The sequence below is a fragment of the Elephas maximus genome, chromosome 1 (assembly GCF_024166365.1).
Source record: "Elephas maximus indicus isolate mEleMax1 chromosome 1, mEleMax1 primary haplotype, whole genome shotgun sequence".
In the NCBI taxonomy this organism is placed as follows: Eukaryota; Metazoa; Chordata; class Mammalia; order Proboscidea; family Elephantidae; genus Elephas; species Elephas maximus.
This window is the reverse complement of record NC_064819.1, coordinates 13,361,446-13,381,333: the sequence shown is the minus strand read 5'-3', so window position 1 is coordinate 13,381,333 and position 19,888 is coordinate 13,361,446. Positions and strand designations below refer to the sequence as shown.

The 19,888-nt window shown below is 38.5% G+C and overlaps 1 protein-coding gene across 1 annotated transcript in view; it reads left to right on the top strand.

Moving 5' to 3' along the window:
* Positions 1 to 19,888, top strand: part of HSPBAP1 (HSPB1 associated protein 1) — a 76,423-nt gene that overhangs the window by 14,941 nt on the left and 41,594 nt on the right. The window contains exons 2-3 of the mRNA XM_049878135.1: positions 3,007 to 3,192; positions 18,661 to 18,842. Of these exons, the coding sequence (XP_049734092.1) occupies positions 3,007 to 3,192; positions 18,661 to 18,842 (368 nt within the window). The remainder of the gene's footprint in view (positions 1 to 3,006; positions 3,193 to 18,660; positions 18,843 to 19,888) is intronic.

Below are 19,888 nucleotides of genomic sequence, written 5' to 3'. Positions count from 1 at the left end.
GTGGCATAGTGGCTAAGTGCTACGGCTGCAAACCAAAGGGTCGGCAGTTCAAATCTGCCAGGCACTCCTTGGAAACTCTATGGGGCAGTTCTACTCTGTCCGGTAGGGTTGCTATGAGTCGGAATTGACTCGACAGCACTGGGTTTGGTATGGTTTAATTAGTAAATATTTTTCTGCTTTTGGATGTTAGGATGTTTATATTTTTGGTGTTGCAATATGTTGTTGTTGTTAGATGTCCTTGACTCGGTTCCAACTCATAGCGACCCTATGTAAAACAGAACGAAACACTGCCCCGTTCTGTGCCATCCTCACAGTCATTATACTTGAGCCCATTGTTGCAGTCACTGTTGACAGTCCATCTCGATGAGGGCCTTCCTCTTCTTCACTGACTCTCTACTCTACCAAGCATGATGTTGTTCTCTAGGGACTGGCCCCACCTAATAACATTTACGGTAGTGGAAATTTTGTGTGTACGTGTATGCGTATGTATAAAACGTATATATATATAACTTATGATTAATTGTTTTGTTAGAGCATAGTCCTATAACAAAAGTTACTGGGATAATGGGTAGTTCTTTGAGACTTCTGCTTAATTTTTCTAGTTCCTTCCCAAAAGGAGGGTTCCAATTTATATGCAACCAACAGGAAAGTATATCATGACTATAGTATAGCTTTATCATAGTTTAAAAAAACTTAAAAAAGATATTAGAAATGCACCTTGCTCATTTTCATACATGTGAATCCAGGAATTCCAAGTCTGGGAAGATTTGGTGCCTTACAATCTGGATAACCTCGTGCTTAGGTTTGTAGCCTGGTGCGTTAGTTTCCTAGGACTGTTGTAACAAGTTTGGTGGCTTAAGCAAAAGAAGTTTCTTCTTTTACAGCCTGGAGGCCAGAAGTCTGAAATCAAGGTGTTGGCAGGATTAGTTCTTTCTGGAGGCTTGAGGGAGAATCCATTCCATGCTGCTCCCAAGTTTTTGATCTTCTGGTGGCTTTCAACAATCCTTGGCGTTCCTTGGCTTATAGAAGCATCATTCCAATCTCTGCCTCCATCCTCATGGTCTTTTTCCCCTTGTATCTCTGTGCTTTCTCCTTTTCTGGAGGCCTGGTGGTGCAATGGTTAAGCATTCAGCTGCTTACCAAAATGTTGGCTGTTCGAATCCGCCACCTGGTCCTTGGAAACTGTATGGGGCAGTTCTGCCCTGTCCTGTAGGGTTGCTGTGAGTCGGAATTGACTCCACGGCAACAGGTTTTTGGTTTTGTCTCTTGCCAGGACACTTGTGATTGGATTTAGGGCCTACCCTGATCCAACATGATATCATCTTGAAATTCTTACCTTAATTACATCTTCAAAGACCCTTATTCCAAAGAAGGTCACATTTTGAGGCTCAGGTAGGCATATTTTTTATGGGACACAATTCAGTTCACTATACTCTGCCCTCTGAATTCCCAAATCACGGCCATCCACTTGCAAAATACATTCGTTCACTCCATCCCTACATCTGCAAAAGACTCAATCGAGTCGTTTCTGACTCATGGTAACCCTATAGTGACCCAGTAGCAGCCCTGGCGGTGCAGTGATTAAGAGCTATGGCTGCTAAACAAAAGGTTGGCAGTTTGAATCCACCAGCCGCTCCTTGGAAATCCTGCAGGGCAGTTCTGCTCTGTCCTATATTGTCGCTATGAGTTGGAATCGACTCAGTGACACCGGGTTTTGGTTTTCTGTGTTCTTCACTCTGTATATTCTCCAATTCTTCCACCTGTCCTTTCCCTCAAAGCTTCAGAACTGATTTGCTCCTCACTTGGGAGCAGTGGCTGTGTCTGAAGGTAACAGAGTATTCTCACATGTTTACGGTAGAGGGGTTAGAACCTGTCTACCTTCACCTAGGGCTTTGAAAAAGATTCCAAGGTTTTGCACTTCCTGTCTGAGAAAGGAGGCCAAATTGATTTTTTTTTAATTTTCACTTTCTTAAAAAATACAAGTCTTTCATTTAGACCAGCACAAATTACTCAAGTTCCTCAATGAATTCCTCTCCCATCCCGTTTCCTTTTACCAGAAAATATAGAAGACAGTTGGGTGGTGGAAAAATCTGTGTTATTTATGGCCTTTTCTTAATTTTTCAGTGATTACAGATTACGTAACTGAAATGGAGGTTTAATTGATTGTTCTTGAGGTTCATAAACATATGTGGTAGGAGTCTGAGTATGAAGCATTTTTAACCGCCCTCCCCCCGCCCCAGCGCAAAGAGCCTTCTGTCTTAAGATGTCTTTAAAGTGAAATTTAAACCTGCTTTTTTATTTAAGGAATTCTACTCTTTACTTATAGGGTCGCTGTGAGTCGGAATCGACTCGATGGCAGTGGGTTATGTTATAGTCTTTACTCTCCCACCCAGGGTTAACATTTCATGGTTCTGTGAAATTTATTTAAGCATTTCCCCAGAAAGTTACGGCGTTTGTAGATCCATTTGAAACCTAAGATTAACATCAATTCCACCTTAACACATCTTTTATCTTTTTAAATCTTGAAGTAAAAATAACTTCCTCCTCCCAGACTGACTGCTGTGTTCATTCTTTCATGTGCCTCTTTTTTGGCTTAAACATGTGATGTACCAAGTAGAATTGTTGCTAACTCCAGCAACTTGAGTTGTTCTAGAGTAGTTCCCTTCAGCGTTTCACACGTAAACTTCTATTTAGGAGATCATATTTTCAATTTTTTGCATCATTTAAGATTTATAGAAGTAATTGGAAAACTTTTTCCACTAAAGCTTCAGTTTTAACATTGAAAATTGTATTTACTGACATTTAAAATTTAATATGAGAAGAATTATTTAAGAATTCTAGCCCTTTAAAGCCAAATGTTACATAAACAGGAAAAATGAAGTGTAAATGCGAGGCAATTTCATAGAAAGATTGACCATAAGACAAACGATATTAGCTTTTTTTTCCTTCAGATTATACGAAATAATTTTATAGTTGTCTATCTGTTGCTTTTATTTCCCTCCCTAGGTGAACGTGTTAAACCTTTCACACCAGAGAAAGCAAAAGAAATTATAATGTCTTTACAACAACCTGCAATCTTCTGTAACATGGTCTTTGATTGGCCAGCACGACACTGGAATGCCAAACACCTTTCCGAGGTCCTTCATGGAAAGCAGATACGATTCAGAATGGGAAGGAGGAACACAGATACAGGTAGGACTATAGGTAGCCAGAATAATGTCTCCTCAATAGCTTTCCTACCTTCTCAGCAGTGGTTTCCCTATCTCTAGAGAATCCTTTATTTCTAATCGTTTTTTTTTTATTTGACCATTCACTCTACGAAGATGAAAATTTTATTGGAAGTTTCAGAAGGCCAGTTTAGCCTAAGGGTTGGTTGGTTTGTTTTTAAGACTAACTGGTCTATAGTTTACAATATGTATTTGTTTATGTATCTGTTCATGTGTTATATATGCACATTTCTAGACATTGTGCAAACAGTTAAGGACTCAACTACTGGCCGAAAGGTTGATGGGTTGAACTCACCCAGAGGTGCCTCAGAAGACAGGCCTGGTGATCTTCTTGTGAAAGGTCACAGCCTTGAAAACCCTATGGAGTGGTTCTATCCTGCACACATGAGGTTGCCATGAGTCAGTCTACTCGATGGCATCTAACAACAACAGCATTGAATATGGTAGATATTTAATATTTGTTCTGAGGGTCTTCTGGGTGAGTTCAAACCATCAGACCTTCTCTTAGCAATCAAATGCTTAACCATTTGCCCAGCCCAGGAACTCCTAGATATTTTTTCATGTGCTATTATTGATATTCCCACATTATTGAAAAAAAAATGCTAATCTAATAGTCCCTTCTACTTCTGACTCATGTAGAATGTGTCTTTTTATTTGTGGCTTCAGGTGCTATTTATGATGCTTAGTCTTGGTTGTAATTTTATTCCTCCGCCTTGTCAGCTGCCTGACCCGTATTTGCATTGCACAAAACATGAAACATACGCAAACCTGCTTTTTTCGTTCTCTTAAGTAACTCGATTTTGCCTTTTCCCTCGTCTTCCCTGAAAACTTCTAACATTTCATGTCTTTGACATATAGTGAGATAAAGCAGTTACTGTCAACTCTAAAGTGGAGTTAATATACAGGAAAAAAACAGTGCTGTAACGAATCAAAAGACTCCATACCCTAGAGGTTGTCTAACTGCAGAATATATGTTTAACTTGTATTTAAATATGGGTAAGCTTAGTAGTCTAGACATTGAGTGTTTTAAGCACTGTGGTGAAGTTGCTCTATGATATCTGTTAATGATTCAAGAGAAACTAGAAAATTACCCAGGCTCCCTTCCGGCTTCTCCGTTTCTCTCTCTCTCGTGTTGGTCTGTAGCATATCTCAAAGAATTGTTCAGGTTTTGGTCTCTAGAACCCACTTGCACTTCCATCAACCAGTTGCTGTTCAGTCGATTCCAACTCACAGCAACCCTGTGTGTTTCAAAGTAGACTTGCCCTCCACGGGGTTTTCGTGGCTGTGACCTTTTGGAAGCAGATTGCCCGGCCTTTTTTCCGAGGTTCCTCTGGGTGGACTTGAACTGCCAGCTTTTCAGAGCTTAACAGTTTGCACCACCCAGACACCCCTCATGATAGGTGTAGCGGGATTAATATACTGAAACTCTTCAGCATCTCATACGAATCACGGACTGAAATGTTTACTGCGTTCTAACATTAAATGCTAGGTCAGCAGTAACAAAAATCATCTCATGCTTCTTCCTTTTTTTATTTTAGTCACATAAACCCGCCACTCACTGCAGGGTCTGTTAGACACTAACTTGGAAAGAAACAGGAATTGTAATTTTTTTTTCACATCCTAATTAGGCTCCAAATCCAATACGACTGCTAATGGGGAACATTTTTTGAGAGGTATTGTGTCAGGCACTGTTCTGAGCACTTTACATGTATTTACTGTCATAACCAAAAAACCCGTTGCCGCTGAGTTTATTCCGACTCATAGCAACCCTATAGGAACTGTCCCATAGGGTTTCCAAGGAGCACCTCGTGGATTTGAACTGCCAGCCCTTTTGGTTAGCAGCCAAGCTCTTATCCCCTGCACCACCAGGGCTTTGTTTACTCTTAGTCTTCTTACAACCTTATTGTTTTCAGGTGCCATCAAGTCAGTTTTGACTCATAGAGACCCTATATAACAGAGTAGAACTGCCCCATAGGGCTCTCTGGGCTCTGATCTTTACTGGAGCAGGCCACCAGATCCTTCTCCCACTTTAAGCCATTGGGTGGGTTTCAACTGCCCGTCTTCTGGTTAGCCGAGGGCTTAACTGTTGAACCACCAGGGCTCCTTTCAAAACCTTCTCATGACAGCACTTATTACGATCCCATTTTATAGATCAGGCATAGTAATTTGACATTTTCAGGTTAATACTTAAAGGAAAAGGAACGTAAGAGAAATCTCTGCAGCTGAGAGAGACTGCTCTGAGTTTTTTAGTACAGGTGATTATTTGTTCTTTTTATTGAAGTAAAATTTATGTAACGTAAAATGTACCGTTATAGCCACCTTTAAAGTGTGCCATTCAGTGGTTTTTAGTATATTCACAGTGTTGTGTAACCATCACCTCTGTCTAGTTCCAGAACATTCTCAACACCCCATAAAGAAGTCCCATACCTCTTAAGCAGTCACTCTTCATTGCCCCCTCCTCCCTGCTCCTGGCAACCTCTAATCTGCTTTTCCTCACTACACATTTGCCTATTCTGGACATCTTACATAAATAGCGTTGTACAGCACGGAGCCTTTTGTGTCTGGCTTCTTTTACTTAGCGTGATGTTTCCAGGGTTCATCCATATCACAGCATCTATCACCACATCCTTTTTATGGCTGAGTCATAGTCCACTGTATGGATATACCACATTTCATTTGCCGATTCATCAGTTGATGGTCATGTGGGTTGTTTCCACTTTGCAGCTATTGTGAACAATGCTGCTGTGAATGTTTGTGTACAAGTTTTTGTGTTGTAACAGGGTGGAGACCCCAGGTTCTTGTTTGACATGACTCATATTGGCCAATAAATGAGAGACCAAGGTGGGAGAGCAGGAAAGGTGCCTTTATTTCATTGTACAAGGAAATGGAGTCAGTCGGTGCTTACTGCTGCCAAGACTGCTCGCCAAGGGCGGGCAGGCAGGCAGGTTACTATTAAAGGGGTTTACAAGTGGAGAGTTCATACAAGTCACATCAGCAACATTCTTAATCATATTACGTGGGTGCAATGGGGTTTACCTATAACCTGCAAGCAAAAGCAGGATTCAAATGCAAAGCTGGGGGGTGGGGAAGCCCAGCAAAGGAAACAGGGTTTTTAATACAATACTGTGGGGGCTCTGTCTCACTCCTCTCATTTCTTTTGGGACATTGGTCATTCGAGACCAGTGTCCATTTTGAGCTATAGCTCGGCTTGGAATTGTTTTGCATAATTTCGGGGAGGGGCATAAATACTGGACCTAGGCCTTTCGTTGTGGCTACTGACCTCTTGTTGGTTTATAACTATTTACTAAATATTAAAAGAAAAAGAGTGGCTTTTATGCCCTGTTTATGTGACTATTTCCCTAAAAGATTTTTATTCTCTTAGCTATTGTCTTTATACCTCAGGGCCTAATTGATATGTCTTTTGAGTCTTTGTGAGTCCAGCTTCAACTGGGTCACATTCTCTATGCTCAAGGATAGGGGATATGGCTCCAGTATTATCTCCTAAATCATTCTTTTCTTTTGATCAGAGCTTGGAGGTAGCACATTGATGATTAATACCTGGACTTAGTTGAGCCCTTAGATGGCGGCCGTGGCAGGTTCTTTAAACACAAGGTGTTGGTTTTCCACCAGATACCATCTGGTTCTTCACCAGGGTCTTAAGTAAGAGTTATGTTCTCATCAATCCCTTTGCCAAAGTGAGCAGACTCAATGTACATCAACATTTTAGCATAAGGCCTTCTTTTGCCTTTTAAATGTGTAAGACAATAGAAGATAAGTTTAACGTGCCTAATACTAGGATGCAGACTAAGAATATTATTGTTCCTTGCTGTAGTGATCTAGCCCATGTACTTATTCCTGATGGTAACCAGGCAAATAAATACGGTGTTTGTAAGGGTGTTACAGCATGTAATCAAGTAGCTCGTTGCCTAATTCTATATATATCTTGTTCTACTTGTCTTGTGTTATTTACCCAAGTGCAACAAGAGGTAACTAGGAGGTAGAATAGAAACGGTAACAGTAATATTAGGCCAGTTGTCTGAAATAACCAGTGAAACCATGACCCTAAGGTCTTTGAACCAAGGAAAGAAATCTCTTGAGGTGTTCGTCTGCACATAAGCAGAATCAGTAATGGCTTTTCATGTGCCTCAGCGACAACTCCATTCTGCAGACCTCAGACTGAGTGTTAATATAAACGCAGCAACATCTGTCTGTTAAGGCACAATCAGCTCCTCGGGAGAACTAATAGGAAATCTAATGCTGTTCTGATTTGTAAGATCATGGCTCGAATTTCAGACACATCTCAGGTTATGATAGTTACAATTTTACTAAGATTACCACCAAGAACTTTTAAGAATTACAATATGTAAACCCATTAGTTAGATGATTTGGGAGAAAGGAAAATGGTTTCTTATATCCAGAAAGTAGGACTTTAAAACATCAGCAGTATCCCCACATAAAACCCATAGTTTCCTTTCATTTACTCAGTCTCATGTAGTTCATTTCTGTTCCACGTGATTCAGGATCACCTGCAATCTGTGAACCTGCCGGCTTCGGCACAGGAGTTCTGGAAATTTTATTCAGTCTAGTCACAGTCCTTTTCTCCAGTCCAGTATAGTCCATCTTTTTGCTGAGATATTTTGGTTAAACGTTTTCAGCAAATCAACAAAGTAAAAACTTATCTGCAGATGACAAAATGTAATATGGCCATGATTAATTTATAAAAATAATACTCTTATAGTGAAAGACCTGAGAGAAATTAATTATAAGCATAACGTAAAGGCCAAATAAAATCAGTTAAAAAAAAACTTTAGATAAAAATATTTCTAAATATAACCATTAACCATATTTTTAAATATTTTAAATTTGAAATTATTTTAAAACTTAAATTAAAAATTTAAGATTATTTAAATATTTTGAAATTTTAAAAATAGCTTCAGATATGATACATAATAATCTTGGCACATACTACCATATCATCAGGATATGCCAAGAATATACCAAGATTATCAAGTCTCTAAATACCTGAATAGTAATTAAAAAAAAAAACTTCATGGGTAAGTGGTATGAATTCTACAATCAAACCATTGGCTTTGATAAAGTTGTGACCAAATTAGTAATTAAGAAATAATAAAATTATGGCATAATATTATGCATTTGCTGTCTAATATTAGGCAAAAACGCAAGAGGAAATACTAACATAAATTTTAACCCCAAGAGAATCAGGCGTTTCTCTTGATTTTGACAACACGTTCTGTGTAATTTATTAAATGAAACTTTATAGCACTTTCTCTATATAAAAATTTTTTGTGGTTTTCCATGAAGTTTCAGAGTTGTCAGGAGTTTATTATAGGTCACTGAGAAATTAAGTTATTTAACTAAAGATCTTAAAGGTAAAAACCTTAGCTTTTTTTTTCCTAAAGTCATGTGGCTTGGTTTTCAACTAAGAAACCTTATTCTAATGAGAGACCAAACCTTTGTCTTTGAGGCAGATTACACAAAGAATAAATTAACCCTTCAACTCAGAAATCAAAGAAAATTTTGTTATTTTAACAGCAAGAAACTCAGTTCTTTGTTTTATATATTATTTAACGTTAAAGCTCCTAAAAAATCTCATAAATTAAACCATCAACTTTAGTCAGACAGATAAAACTTGACCATATCAAGTAAATTTCTTTTTAATAAACCTCTTAAAAGTTGCCTTTGTTGTATACCTTTTATCCCGTTAATCCTGTTACGCCCTTTAAATGGCAAAAAGGAACACACTCATAGCAGACCCAGATATACATATATATGTCCTTTCTTTTGTGGCATAAAAAGCGAAAGTGTATAAGCGTAAATTATGACAAATTATCTATTAATTCAATTTAACATCAGTAAGTTACCTAAAAGGTCTTAGAAATTATTTTAAGCCTGTATACTGTAAAACATAATTGTTGTTGAAAGAAAGTCTGTTTAAACATTCTGTTTTCATTCAGCTTTTACTATTTTCCCAGTCTAATTTTAGCCCTTAAAGATTTTATCAATAGCTTTGGAAATCACAGAGTCTCTGCTTAACTGACCGAATTCACTGATATGGATATAACCTTAAGTGTCTAGCTAGGGTTGAAAACATTTTCCCAGGCCATTTCACGTGTGTCTCATTGTGATTTCTATTTTTTGGCTTCTTAAAATTCCCCTACAATAGAGAGAACTTGTTTATAGTTCTTTTAGGATTGGGCTCCACCCAATTTCTGTTAACTGTAGTAACTTCCTGGAGCTGTATGACCCTGGAGACTGGGGACGGAGGAGGCCTGATGTTGCCCCACCCTTCCTGTTTTCGACTCGTGGTATAAGACAAGATTAGACCATTCTGATTCATTTACATATATTTAAATTGATCTATAGGCATTTTGAAAGCTTGTCTACCAGTAAATACCAAACCTCTTCAGCAATTTTGTAAATAAATCCATCCATTCTTGGCTAGCAAGATTGGGGGCTGGGGGGCAGGTTCATCCCAATTCGTTTACCTATGTGTAAATTGATCTAGGCATTTTGAAAGGGAAAAGAGAACTAATTTCTAATAGTAAAAACTATTCTCTTAGAAGGCAGTTTTGCTTTCTCTTTATCACAACCTTTTATCTACCCAGTAAATACCAACTGCTAGAGCAGTTTTTTTGTAGGCTTGTCCTATGCCTCTTTTTCATACTCTGGAACTGTTAGTTTTACTTTAAGACAAAATTAGCCTTTTTCTTTAAGTAAAACACATTTCATGTAATATCTAGCTGAAGTTACTTAGAAAGGCCCTGCTTTTACAATTGACTTAAACATAAAGCTTTTCAACATAGCTACTAAAAGTCTAAATCATAAGACAGACACAAGACACAGTTTTTCTTGGATGAGGAAAGAACTGAGGTTCTTTCAAACAGCAATTCTCAGCCGTAGCCTCCAACCTGATGCAAGACAGAAACTTAGACACAGCGGTGTAGACCAGAAGCAAGCTCTCAGAACAAAAGGAGACAGAAAGACCACATAAACTCACTGACCAATACCACAGAGAACAAGGATACGGGGATCCTGTCTTAAAGTGTATATAGAATTTTTGGTAAGATCAGCTCAATACAACAGAGAAAAACAGGTTCTAGAGAAAACTTATTAATTTGCCAGAACCTCAGATGGAGGAATATTAGACCTTTTGACAAAACCTGAGCTTCAAGCAACAGTTACCCAAAGAGAAAAGATAACACGAACGAAAGCTCATTATCCCAAAGTGGTCACTGAAATTCTGAAGTATTTCTAGTGTACTCGGTTTATAGCGTTTTTAAATATCAACCCCAAACCAGTGCCTCAGAAGAGCAGGGGGGAATACAGGCTTATTTATCAAAGATATGAAGGTCTAAGGTTCAAGCTTTTGGTTTCCTTCTTTTTTGAACTTTATTCACTCTGCTGGCTGGAGACCTAGCCTCTTATTTTAGACCTTAAATATACTAGTTCTTCCTGGTGGAAAGTAAAGCAGCTACTGATGACTTTAACACTGTGATTCTTTACTGAGAAACTGTATCATAAAGCAGGTCAGGAGCTACCACTTCTCCCTGGGAATTTTATAAAACAGGTCATGAGCTACCACTTCTCCCTGCAGATTTCATAACACGGGTCAGGAGCTGCTACCTTCCCCTGCAAATGTGGCAAAACAGAGCACTGTTTTCCAGGTTTTCTCTGAGTCACAAAAAGAAACTTAACGAGGAACACCGTGGGCTTTGGACAGTGTTCTACTTAGACCAGTGTGTACCTTCATTGTCTGAGAGTTTGCTTGCTGGTGACAGGCAGCCGAGTGCCCTAGCCTGTCTCGTGACCACCTTATCCTGTCACAGGAGTCTTGAACACTTATGATAAGTGCCACCGACCACCCTAATGGCTTTTACTGGTTGACCCGTACCCAAATTTTTGAAGCTGATAGTGACTCAAAGCTCTTTGAAAATAGAATTACCTCTTTAATGTTTCATATGCTTGAATCCGGACCTAAACTGCAGTTCACCAAGAGTTGCTAGATACCACTCTTAAACAAACGATCAAGCAAAAAGCTAAGATTGTCTTTAATCAAACAACTGGTTTTTCAAACAAATATGCTGAACAGAACTTAAGAAAACATGAGAAAAAGAGCAAAAAAGAATAAGCAAAGGTTTGTTTTCTGAGAGCACTCACCCCGTTGCTGTCAAAGGAATGTGGCGTGTGAATGCTCGGGTCCAGAAGATAGGACCTCTCTTTTTGTCCGCCTCTGCTCCGCAGTCCGAGGCTCCTTGAGATTGACTGGATTCATGGTTTGAGAATCCCTGCAACAACCACACCATTAACTCTTGTAGGGTGAAAACACCACAAAGTATAGTAAAACAAAAAGAAGGGTTTTATTTGGCATGTATTTAGAGAGACAAAAGTAGGAAAGGGACAAGCAAGCTCCCAGCGTCATGTCTGTCTGAGTCTCTGTTCCCAGTTCTTAAGGATGCATCTTAGCAGGCTGCACGCTGGGATCCCTTGGACATTCTCCATTCTCTGGATATACACACTTACACACTCGCACAACCTAATCCAGTACGCCAACTTAACAGGTACCTGAGCCTTTAATTCCTCCCACCTCTTGGGATTCTTCTAAGGCCTTTCCTAGGAATTACGTTGTTACTTCCAAAATAACCTGATGCCTAATCCCTTCAATGGTCAATTTCTCCCACTTCTTTGGACTCTTGAGGCCTTACCTAGGTACTTACCAAACAACCCAAGAGCATTTCGTGTCTCCCATCTAAGCCATCATTTGGGTCTTGGGGGGATCAGCTTTCAGAGCTGCTCCAGGGTCTCCAGGAGAAATCTCCTGGTGGTGCCAGATGTCAGGGCCAGTCTGTTTTCTGATCTACCTCAGGAACCGAGCAGATGGCTCCTGGCTAGCTTGCCAGAAACGTTACCGGGTAGAAACCCCAGGTTCTTGCTTGGCATGACTCATATTGGCCAATAAACAAGAGACCCATGTGGGAAAGCAGGAAAGGCACCTTTATTTTGTTGTACAAGGAAAGGAGTCAGTTGGAGCTGCTGCCAAGACTGCTCGCCAAGGATGGGCAGGGAAGTTACTTTGAAGGGGATTTACAAGTAGGGAGTTCATACAGGTTACATCAACAACATTCTTAACCATACTACGCAGGTGCAGTGGGGTTTACATATAACCTCCAAGCAAAAGCAGAATTCAGATGCAAAGCTGGGGGGCCGGGAAGCCAGCAAAGGAAACAGGGTTTTAGTACAACACTGTGGGTGCTCTCTCTCAGCGTGAATGTATATTTTCAGTTCTCTTGGGTATATCCCTAGGAGTAGAGTTGCTGGTCATATAGCAACTTCCTGTTTAGCCTTTTGAGGAGCTGCCAAACTGTTTCCCAAAGCAGCTGCACCATTTTACGTTCCTCCCAGCAGTACATGAGGGTTTCACTTTCTCCACATCCTCCCGAACACTTTTTATTTTCCATTTTTTAACTTATAGCCATCGTAGTGTGTCATACTATACCCATCAGTTTGTTGTACTACAATGTCTTGCATGTTGCTGTAATGCTGGAAGCTATGCCACTGATATTTCAAATACTTGCAGAGTCACTCATGGGGACAGGTTTCAGTGAAGCTTCCAGACTAAGACAGACTAGGAAGAAAAAGCCTGGTGATCTACATCCAAAAATTAGCCAGTGAGAACCCTGTAGATCAGAACAGATTATTGTCCACCTGAACTGAAACCTGTGAAGGTAGCACAGGACCAGGCAACATTCCATTCTGTTATGTGAACCGTGAGTAAGGAAGACTGAAGAAGAATTGATGCCTTTGAATTATGGTGTTGGCGAAGAATATTGATTATACCATGGATTGCCAGAAGAATGAACAAATCTGTCTTGAAAGAAGTACAGCCAGAATACTCCTTAGAAGTGAGGATGGTGAAACTTGGTCTCATGTACTTTGAGCATGTTGTCTGGAGGGATCAGTCCCTGGAGAAGGACATCATGCTTGGTAAAGTAGAGGGTCATTGAAAAAGAGGAAGACCCTCAGTGAGTTGGATTGACACAGTGGCTACAGCAGTGGGCTCAAACAAAGCAATGATTGTGAGGATGGCACAGGACTAGGCAGTGTTTTCATTCTGTTGTACACAGGGTTGCTGTGAGCTGGAACTGACTTGATGGGGCTTAACAACAATGACTAATGGTGCTAAGTGTCTTTTCATGTGCTTATTGGCCATTTGAATGTCTGTTCAAATCCTTTGCCCTTTTTAAAACTCTGTTGTCTTTTGTTGTTGAGTTATTTTTAATTCTTTTATATATTCTAGGTGCTAGACCCTTATCTTTATCAAAAAAATATTGAATATTGATTTGCAAATATTTTCTCCCGTTCTGTGGGTTGTTTTGATCATTTGTTCTTTTTAAAGTTATTTCTCTGGCCGTAAACAAAATACCCCTCCCCCCAAGCAGTATAGGTTGGTGCTAAAAGAGAGCTGATTCTGGAGTCAAATTTCAGCTTACTGTGAGACCTTGAAGAAATTACTGTTCTCGACGACACTGGGTTGGGTTTATTTTAGAAATGTTTTCCAGATTAAATGTATTCATATGCACAAAGCATTTAAAACAGTACCGCCCAGCACATAGTAAGTGCTTGGGAAATGTTATTAAAAAACAGAAATAATTAAAAAACGAGAGTATGGCTTCCTCATTATAGAGAAAATTGAAAATACGAAAAGACTCAAAGTAATTTAAGAACACCTGGTCCTGCTACCCAGAGATAACCACTAGCTACACTTTGATATATGTCCCTACAAACTTATTTTGTATTTTAAAAATAAAGTGTTAATTTTCACAGCGTGCTTTTTTTGCTTAACGTATTCTGAGCAGCTCCTCTTACACGCCAGTATCATAGTTCATTAAAGTTTTCCTATATTGATTATTTAGATTACTTAGAAATTTTAAATTTAAAACTTTCTAACTTTATAAATAAGATTATAGAGAACAGCTTTGAAAACAAATCTTGTCTAAGTTTCTGATTATTTCTCTAGGATAGCTTCTTAGGAAGAGGATTACTGGGCCAAAGGATGAGAACGTTATCATCGGGGCAGTTCAGTGAAACTGCTCACACTAGAAACCTCTGAGTCTTCTGGTTGCCTCTCTTGAGCGGTGTCTTGTGACTTGGTGACATACCTCCTAAATATCTAGTGTCCACGCAAGTCTGTTCTTCTCCAAGGCCACCGTCTAATCAGTGTTACTGTGCTCTCTTCTGGCCTCCAAACATGCAGTAGCCCTGGTCTGTCTACCCTTCCCCCCACCCCCCGCCCCCTTGGCCTACCCATGCAGGCTATTTTTCATACTGAAACCAGAGACATTAAAAAAAAAAAAAAATCTAATCTTTTTTTTTTTTTAACCTGCACAAAACCTCTAAATAGCTTCTAATTACCCTCAGGACCAAATTTTTGTTGTAGGGTAGAAGGCTCTATATGTCTCAGCAGCATTATTCGTCTCCCCAGTCTCAGGCTAAACATGTATTTTTTTCAGTTTCTGTATTTCCTCGGTCTTGCTTTTCTTACCTCAGAGCCCTGGTGGCATAGTGATTAAGAGCTCAGCTGCTAACCAAAAGGTCAGTAGTTGGAATCCACTAGCCAGTCCTTGGAAACCCTGTGGAGCAGTTCTACTCTGTCTTACAGGGCTGCTATGAGTCCAAATCGACTAGATGGCAGTGAGTTTGGTTTGGTTCCCTGTATCTGGCCAGTCTTCTCTCTCTTCTCATTTCACCCTCCCCTAGCTTCCCCTAGTTAATTCCTCTTCTTCACATCTCACTTCAAATGTCATTTTCTCACTGAATCCTTTCCTGACCACCAAGACCAAACCCTTCACCTATTACCGGTCTGTTGAGATTTTCCATTTCTTTTTGAGTCAATTTAGGTAACGTTGCCATGAGCCTGAATCAATTCAACAGCAATTGGTTGGTTATGGACTTCTAATAATTTGTTCGTTTCATCTAGGTTATCTAATTTGTTGGCGTACAGTAGTTCATGGTATTCTCTTATAATTCTTTTAATTTCGGTAGAATCAGTAGTAATGTCCCCACCTTCATTTCTGATTTTAGGTATTTGTGTCTTCTCTCTTTTTTCTTAGTCTAGCTAATGGTTTTCAATTTTATTGGTCTTTTTAAAGAACCAACTTCTGGTTTCGCTGATTCTATTGTTTTTCTATTCTCTATTTCATTTATCTTCACTCTGATCTTTGTTCTTTCTCTTCTTCCTGGTAGATGTGGGCTTAGTTTGCTCTTATTTTTCAAGTTCTTCAAGTTTTAAAGTTAGGTTATTGCTTTGAGATCTTTTTCCTTTTTTAATGTAGGCGTTGACGTAGGCTATAAATTTTCCCCTGACCATTGCTTTTACTATATCCATAAGTTTCGGTGTGTTGTATTTTCGTTTTCGTTCATCTAAGTATTTTCTGGTTTCGATCTTGATTTCTTCTTTGACCCACTGGTTAAGAATAAAAGGCTTTTGATGCCTCTGGCCAAGTCCTTTGCAGAAAGGTGGTTTCTATTTACACTCCTTTCAAAACATATGACAGGGGCTTTTTTGCCAGTACTTTGCCAAAACAGATTTAGCTTTTAGAAATAAATTTTTCTGATAGGTGAAAAAGGTATCTCAATATTCTTATTAAAATTTTTGATTGCTGATGATGCTAAACATGCTTTCCTATGTTTTTTACTCATTTGTACTTTTTTTTTCTTAATTGTTCATTCTCTGCCTTTTTCCTTATTGAGGTTTTAGATTTTTTTCTTAATTTTAAAGAAATGTCTCATATTAAAATCCTGTATTTGTTATTGATATGTTTTCCAGCTCATTGTTTGCCATTTAATTTTGCTAGTTTTATATTTCTATATGCTTATATCAAATTAAATAAGGATATTTTATTAAAATTTTTATTTTCATTGATTTTATGCTTAGAAATTCCTATTCCTGAGAAGAGAATAATATTCACTAATATTTTCTTCTAATAGTTTTATGATATCTTTTTTACATTTTACTCTTATTTTGTATTTATTTTGGCATATGGTATTCACCTGATTGTCCCTAAATAGTTACGCTGGAAATAACAATACTTTTTGTTCTAGTACCGTTTACTAAATAATCTTTTTTTTACTATACCAACTTTAGAGACCACCTTTATTATATTACTATATAGTATATATACCAGCATCTGTTTCTGGGCTACATGTTGAGCTATCAGTTTGGGGGCCAGTAAAACACTTTAAAAATTATTTTCACACTGGTATATATTTTAATATTTGAAAGGACAATTCATCTCCCTTTAATACTCATTTTCTTAATATTTTCTTAGATATTATTGAATTTTATTCTTCTAAAGGAACCATAGAATTATTCCAACTGCTCACGTGAAAAAATCCTGTTGAGATTTTAAATGAAAATTCTTTAAGTTATATAAATTAATTTGAAAAAATTCACATTGTTATAAATTTTATCTTCCTACACAGGAACATGGTATCTTCACTTATCAAGCCTATTTTGTCTCTCAGTATAAAGGTTTATAGTTTTTATATAGGTCCCAAACATCCCTTAAAGTATTATAAAATTTTTATAGCTATTAGGAAGGGAATAGTTTTCCCTATGTTAGTTTTCTAACTGGTTGTGATAGGTACATAGATAAAAGCCATTTATTTTTTGTATGTTTATTTTGTATCCAACCACTTCCTAGTCTAGGTAGTTTTTTAGTTTATTCCTTATGGGTTTTCTAGGTCAATAGGCAACTGGTCTTATAAGTAATGGTAACGTTTCTTTCCTAATGACTTATGTATTTTTTATTTCTGTTGGCATCCTTGAATGTAGCATGTTTCTTAGTTTACTTTTGGAAGTATACAATGAACTTCAGATTTCAATTGTTATTGAACTTGCAGTTTTTATTTTTTAGATGAATATACCCTAGTAAAGTCTCCCACTTCTTAGAGTCAAGTGAGAAGTTGATAAAGTAAGTGAGTTAAGATGACTCTTTGATGTACACCCTACCCTCTATCACCTCTCCACCATTCTGAGGCTTGAGGGGAAAGGGAAAATATGGTTGGGATACTCCAGTGTAGGATAGGCAAATATGGAGGGAAAAGATAAAATCTGTCAAAAGAAGAATTAGATTACCTTTCTCCTCATTTTACTGATTCAACTAAAAGGACTCTGAATAAATATATGAATGAATGAGAAGAACCAGTACCTGACCATTTACTAAGCATCCGCTATATGTCAGGCACCATTCTAAATGATTTTCATGCATTAGATCTTTACCCTTTCTTGAAAGAATTTTGTGTTTTGTGTATTTAAAATATGTTGCTAGTTGCAAATACCTTATTTTATGACTATTTTTTAAGAACAGCACTTATATAAATGAGTCACACTCACAATAAGGAACCACTGTAGACAGATAATAGATCTCTTGAAGCTCTCTGTCGTCTCTGGAGGTCTTTGCCTTTTCCTAAGTGTCTGTGACACTTATAAGAATTCCAAAACATTTTGCATGTAGGTATACAGTCCCTCACATTCTCTAAGGCTTTATCTTTTTCTGAATATAGTCTAAGCTCAAGAGTATTGTCTATTTCTTTTATGTCTCCACACCTTAGCACAGTGATTACAAATTAGGTGTTTGATAAATGATTCTGAAATAAATGAGTCCATGGATAAATGAACAAGTCTTTAAATTGCTATTGTCGTCTTAATGATTCTGAGGAGTTGTACGTGATACATGTGCAGTATAAAGTCAAAATTTTCAAAAGGCAGCTTTTTTGGGTTTCAGTTTTTTTTGTGTGTGTCTTTCTTATCTAAAGCTGGAGTTCTCAAACTTTTTGGTCTCCGGACCCCTTTACACTCATAAAAAATGAGTACCCCCAATGAGCTTTTGTTGATGTGGGTTATGTCTAGAGATACCATATTAAAAATTAAAAGTAAAACATTTTAAAACCTGAGAATACTCCACTAGCCTTCAGAGCAGTGACATCACCACATGTCATATAGCTCTGGGAAACTCTGCTGTACATTTGTGAGAGAATCGGTGAAAAAGCAGGTAGTATTCTTAGTATTATTAAGAAAACAGTTCTGAACTCACACACCCTAGAAGGTCTTAGAGAATTGATAATCTAAAGTACTCCCTGTATTACTAGGTTAGGCACCCAAACCCAGAAACCCAGTGCTGTCGTGTAGGCACAGTAGTCGTTAATTTAAGAATAAAACTGTTTTTACTTTAATCATGAGTATTGTGAGGCGAGTGATTCTAATTATATAGGAAGTACAACATTAATTTAATTTGTAATTATTGTTAAACAATGGTTAGCATTTTTTAAAATTGTTGAAATTATCTTCCTTTAAAAAACATATTTGGAAACTGTGTTCAATGTATATTTAAAGCTGGGTTCTCTTGCATTGCAGTTCCTCAGTTTGAAACTACATGCAGTTACGTGGAAGCTACACTCGAAGAGTTTCTGAACTGGAACTGTGACCAGTCTGATGGTTCTGGACCATTTAGAAATTATGATCATTCCCAGTTCTGGGCTTATGCTGACTATAAGTATTTTGTCCGTCTATTTGAAAACAAGACAGATGTTTTCCAGGTAAGTCAATATGCTACTTTTAAATTTGCTCTTGAGAAAAGATCACAGATTAGACTCTCCCTGGTACTTTTTTTAAGATTTGTACTCACTCAAGAGAAGTATAACGTTTTACTCACATATGTGAGCAGCCTTCTCACCCATGTTTTTCCTACTCATCAAACCTCCTACTATACTCCCTCTTTTGCCTTTAAACAGCATCTGACCTGATGCGGAGTATGTAAAAAGCATAGGTTATATATAAGATTTCATTTCCTCCTGACCTACATACAAGTTCTTGTTCTATTAACGAAACAGATAGAGGTACAAATCTGATTACAAGAAGAAGCCTTCCTAGGACTGAGACCCAAGCCACTGCTGTCATTTCTCCCTGCCCCAGGGATTTAGTACAGCTATTTCTCTGCGGAAACCCTGGTGGTGTAGTGGTTAAGTGCTATGGCTGCTAACCAAGAGGTTGGCCGTTCAAATCCTCCGGGCACTCCTTGGAAGCTCTATGGGGCAGTTCTGCTCTGTCCTGTTGGGTTGGTATGAGTCGGAATCGACTTGACGGCAGTGGGTTTGGTTTTTTGGTTTATTTTCTCTGTTGGTTTATGGCTGCAGCAGACGGTGCTGGACTCCTGGTATTTGGGAGTGGAAGCCCCGCAGAAGTATAGGAGTGACTTGCAGAAATCAGAATGTGAAGTTCTTTGCCATGTGCTGACATAGTTGACAGCAGAGTTTGCACACCACCATATCCTCTTCTCTTTTAAGTGTTTTTTACCTCACACTGCCAGTTTATTTTGTGGGATGATTTTGCAAAACTCCCTGCTTTGTTTTCTATGTCTGTCTTAGGCCTGAGGCAGAAATGGCAATGTCCCAAGGACTTGTTTGGATGACTCTGCCTGGCCCATAATCTGGTCAGGGCCCCAGGGACCTTGGTCCTGCTCCTAATACCTTCTGAAAAGAAGTATTTGACCATCACTGCAAGCTCTTCACCCCTTGCTCCTCTCTCCCTGCTTGTCACCACCACCCACTCCCTGGACTTGCCTCTCACATAGGCTGATAGGCCT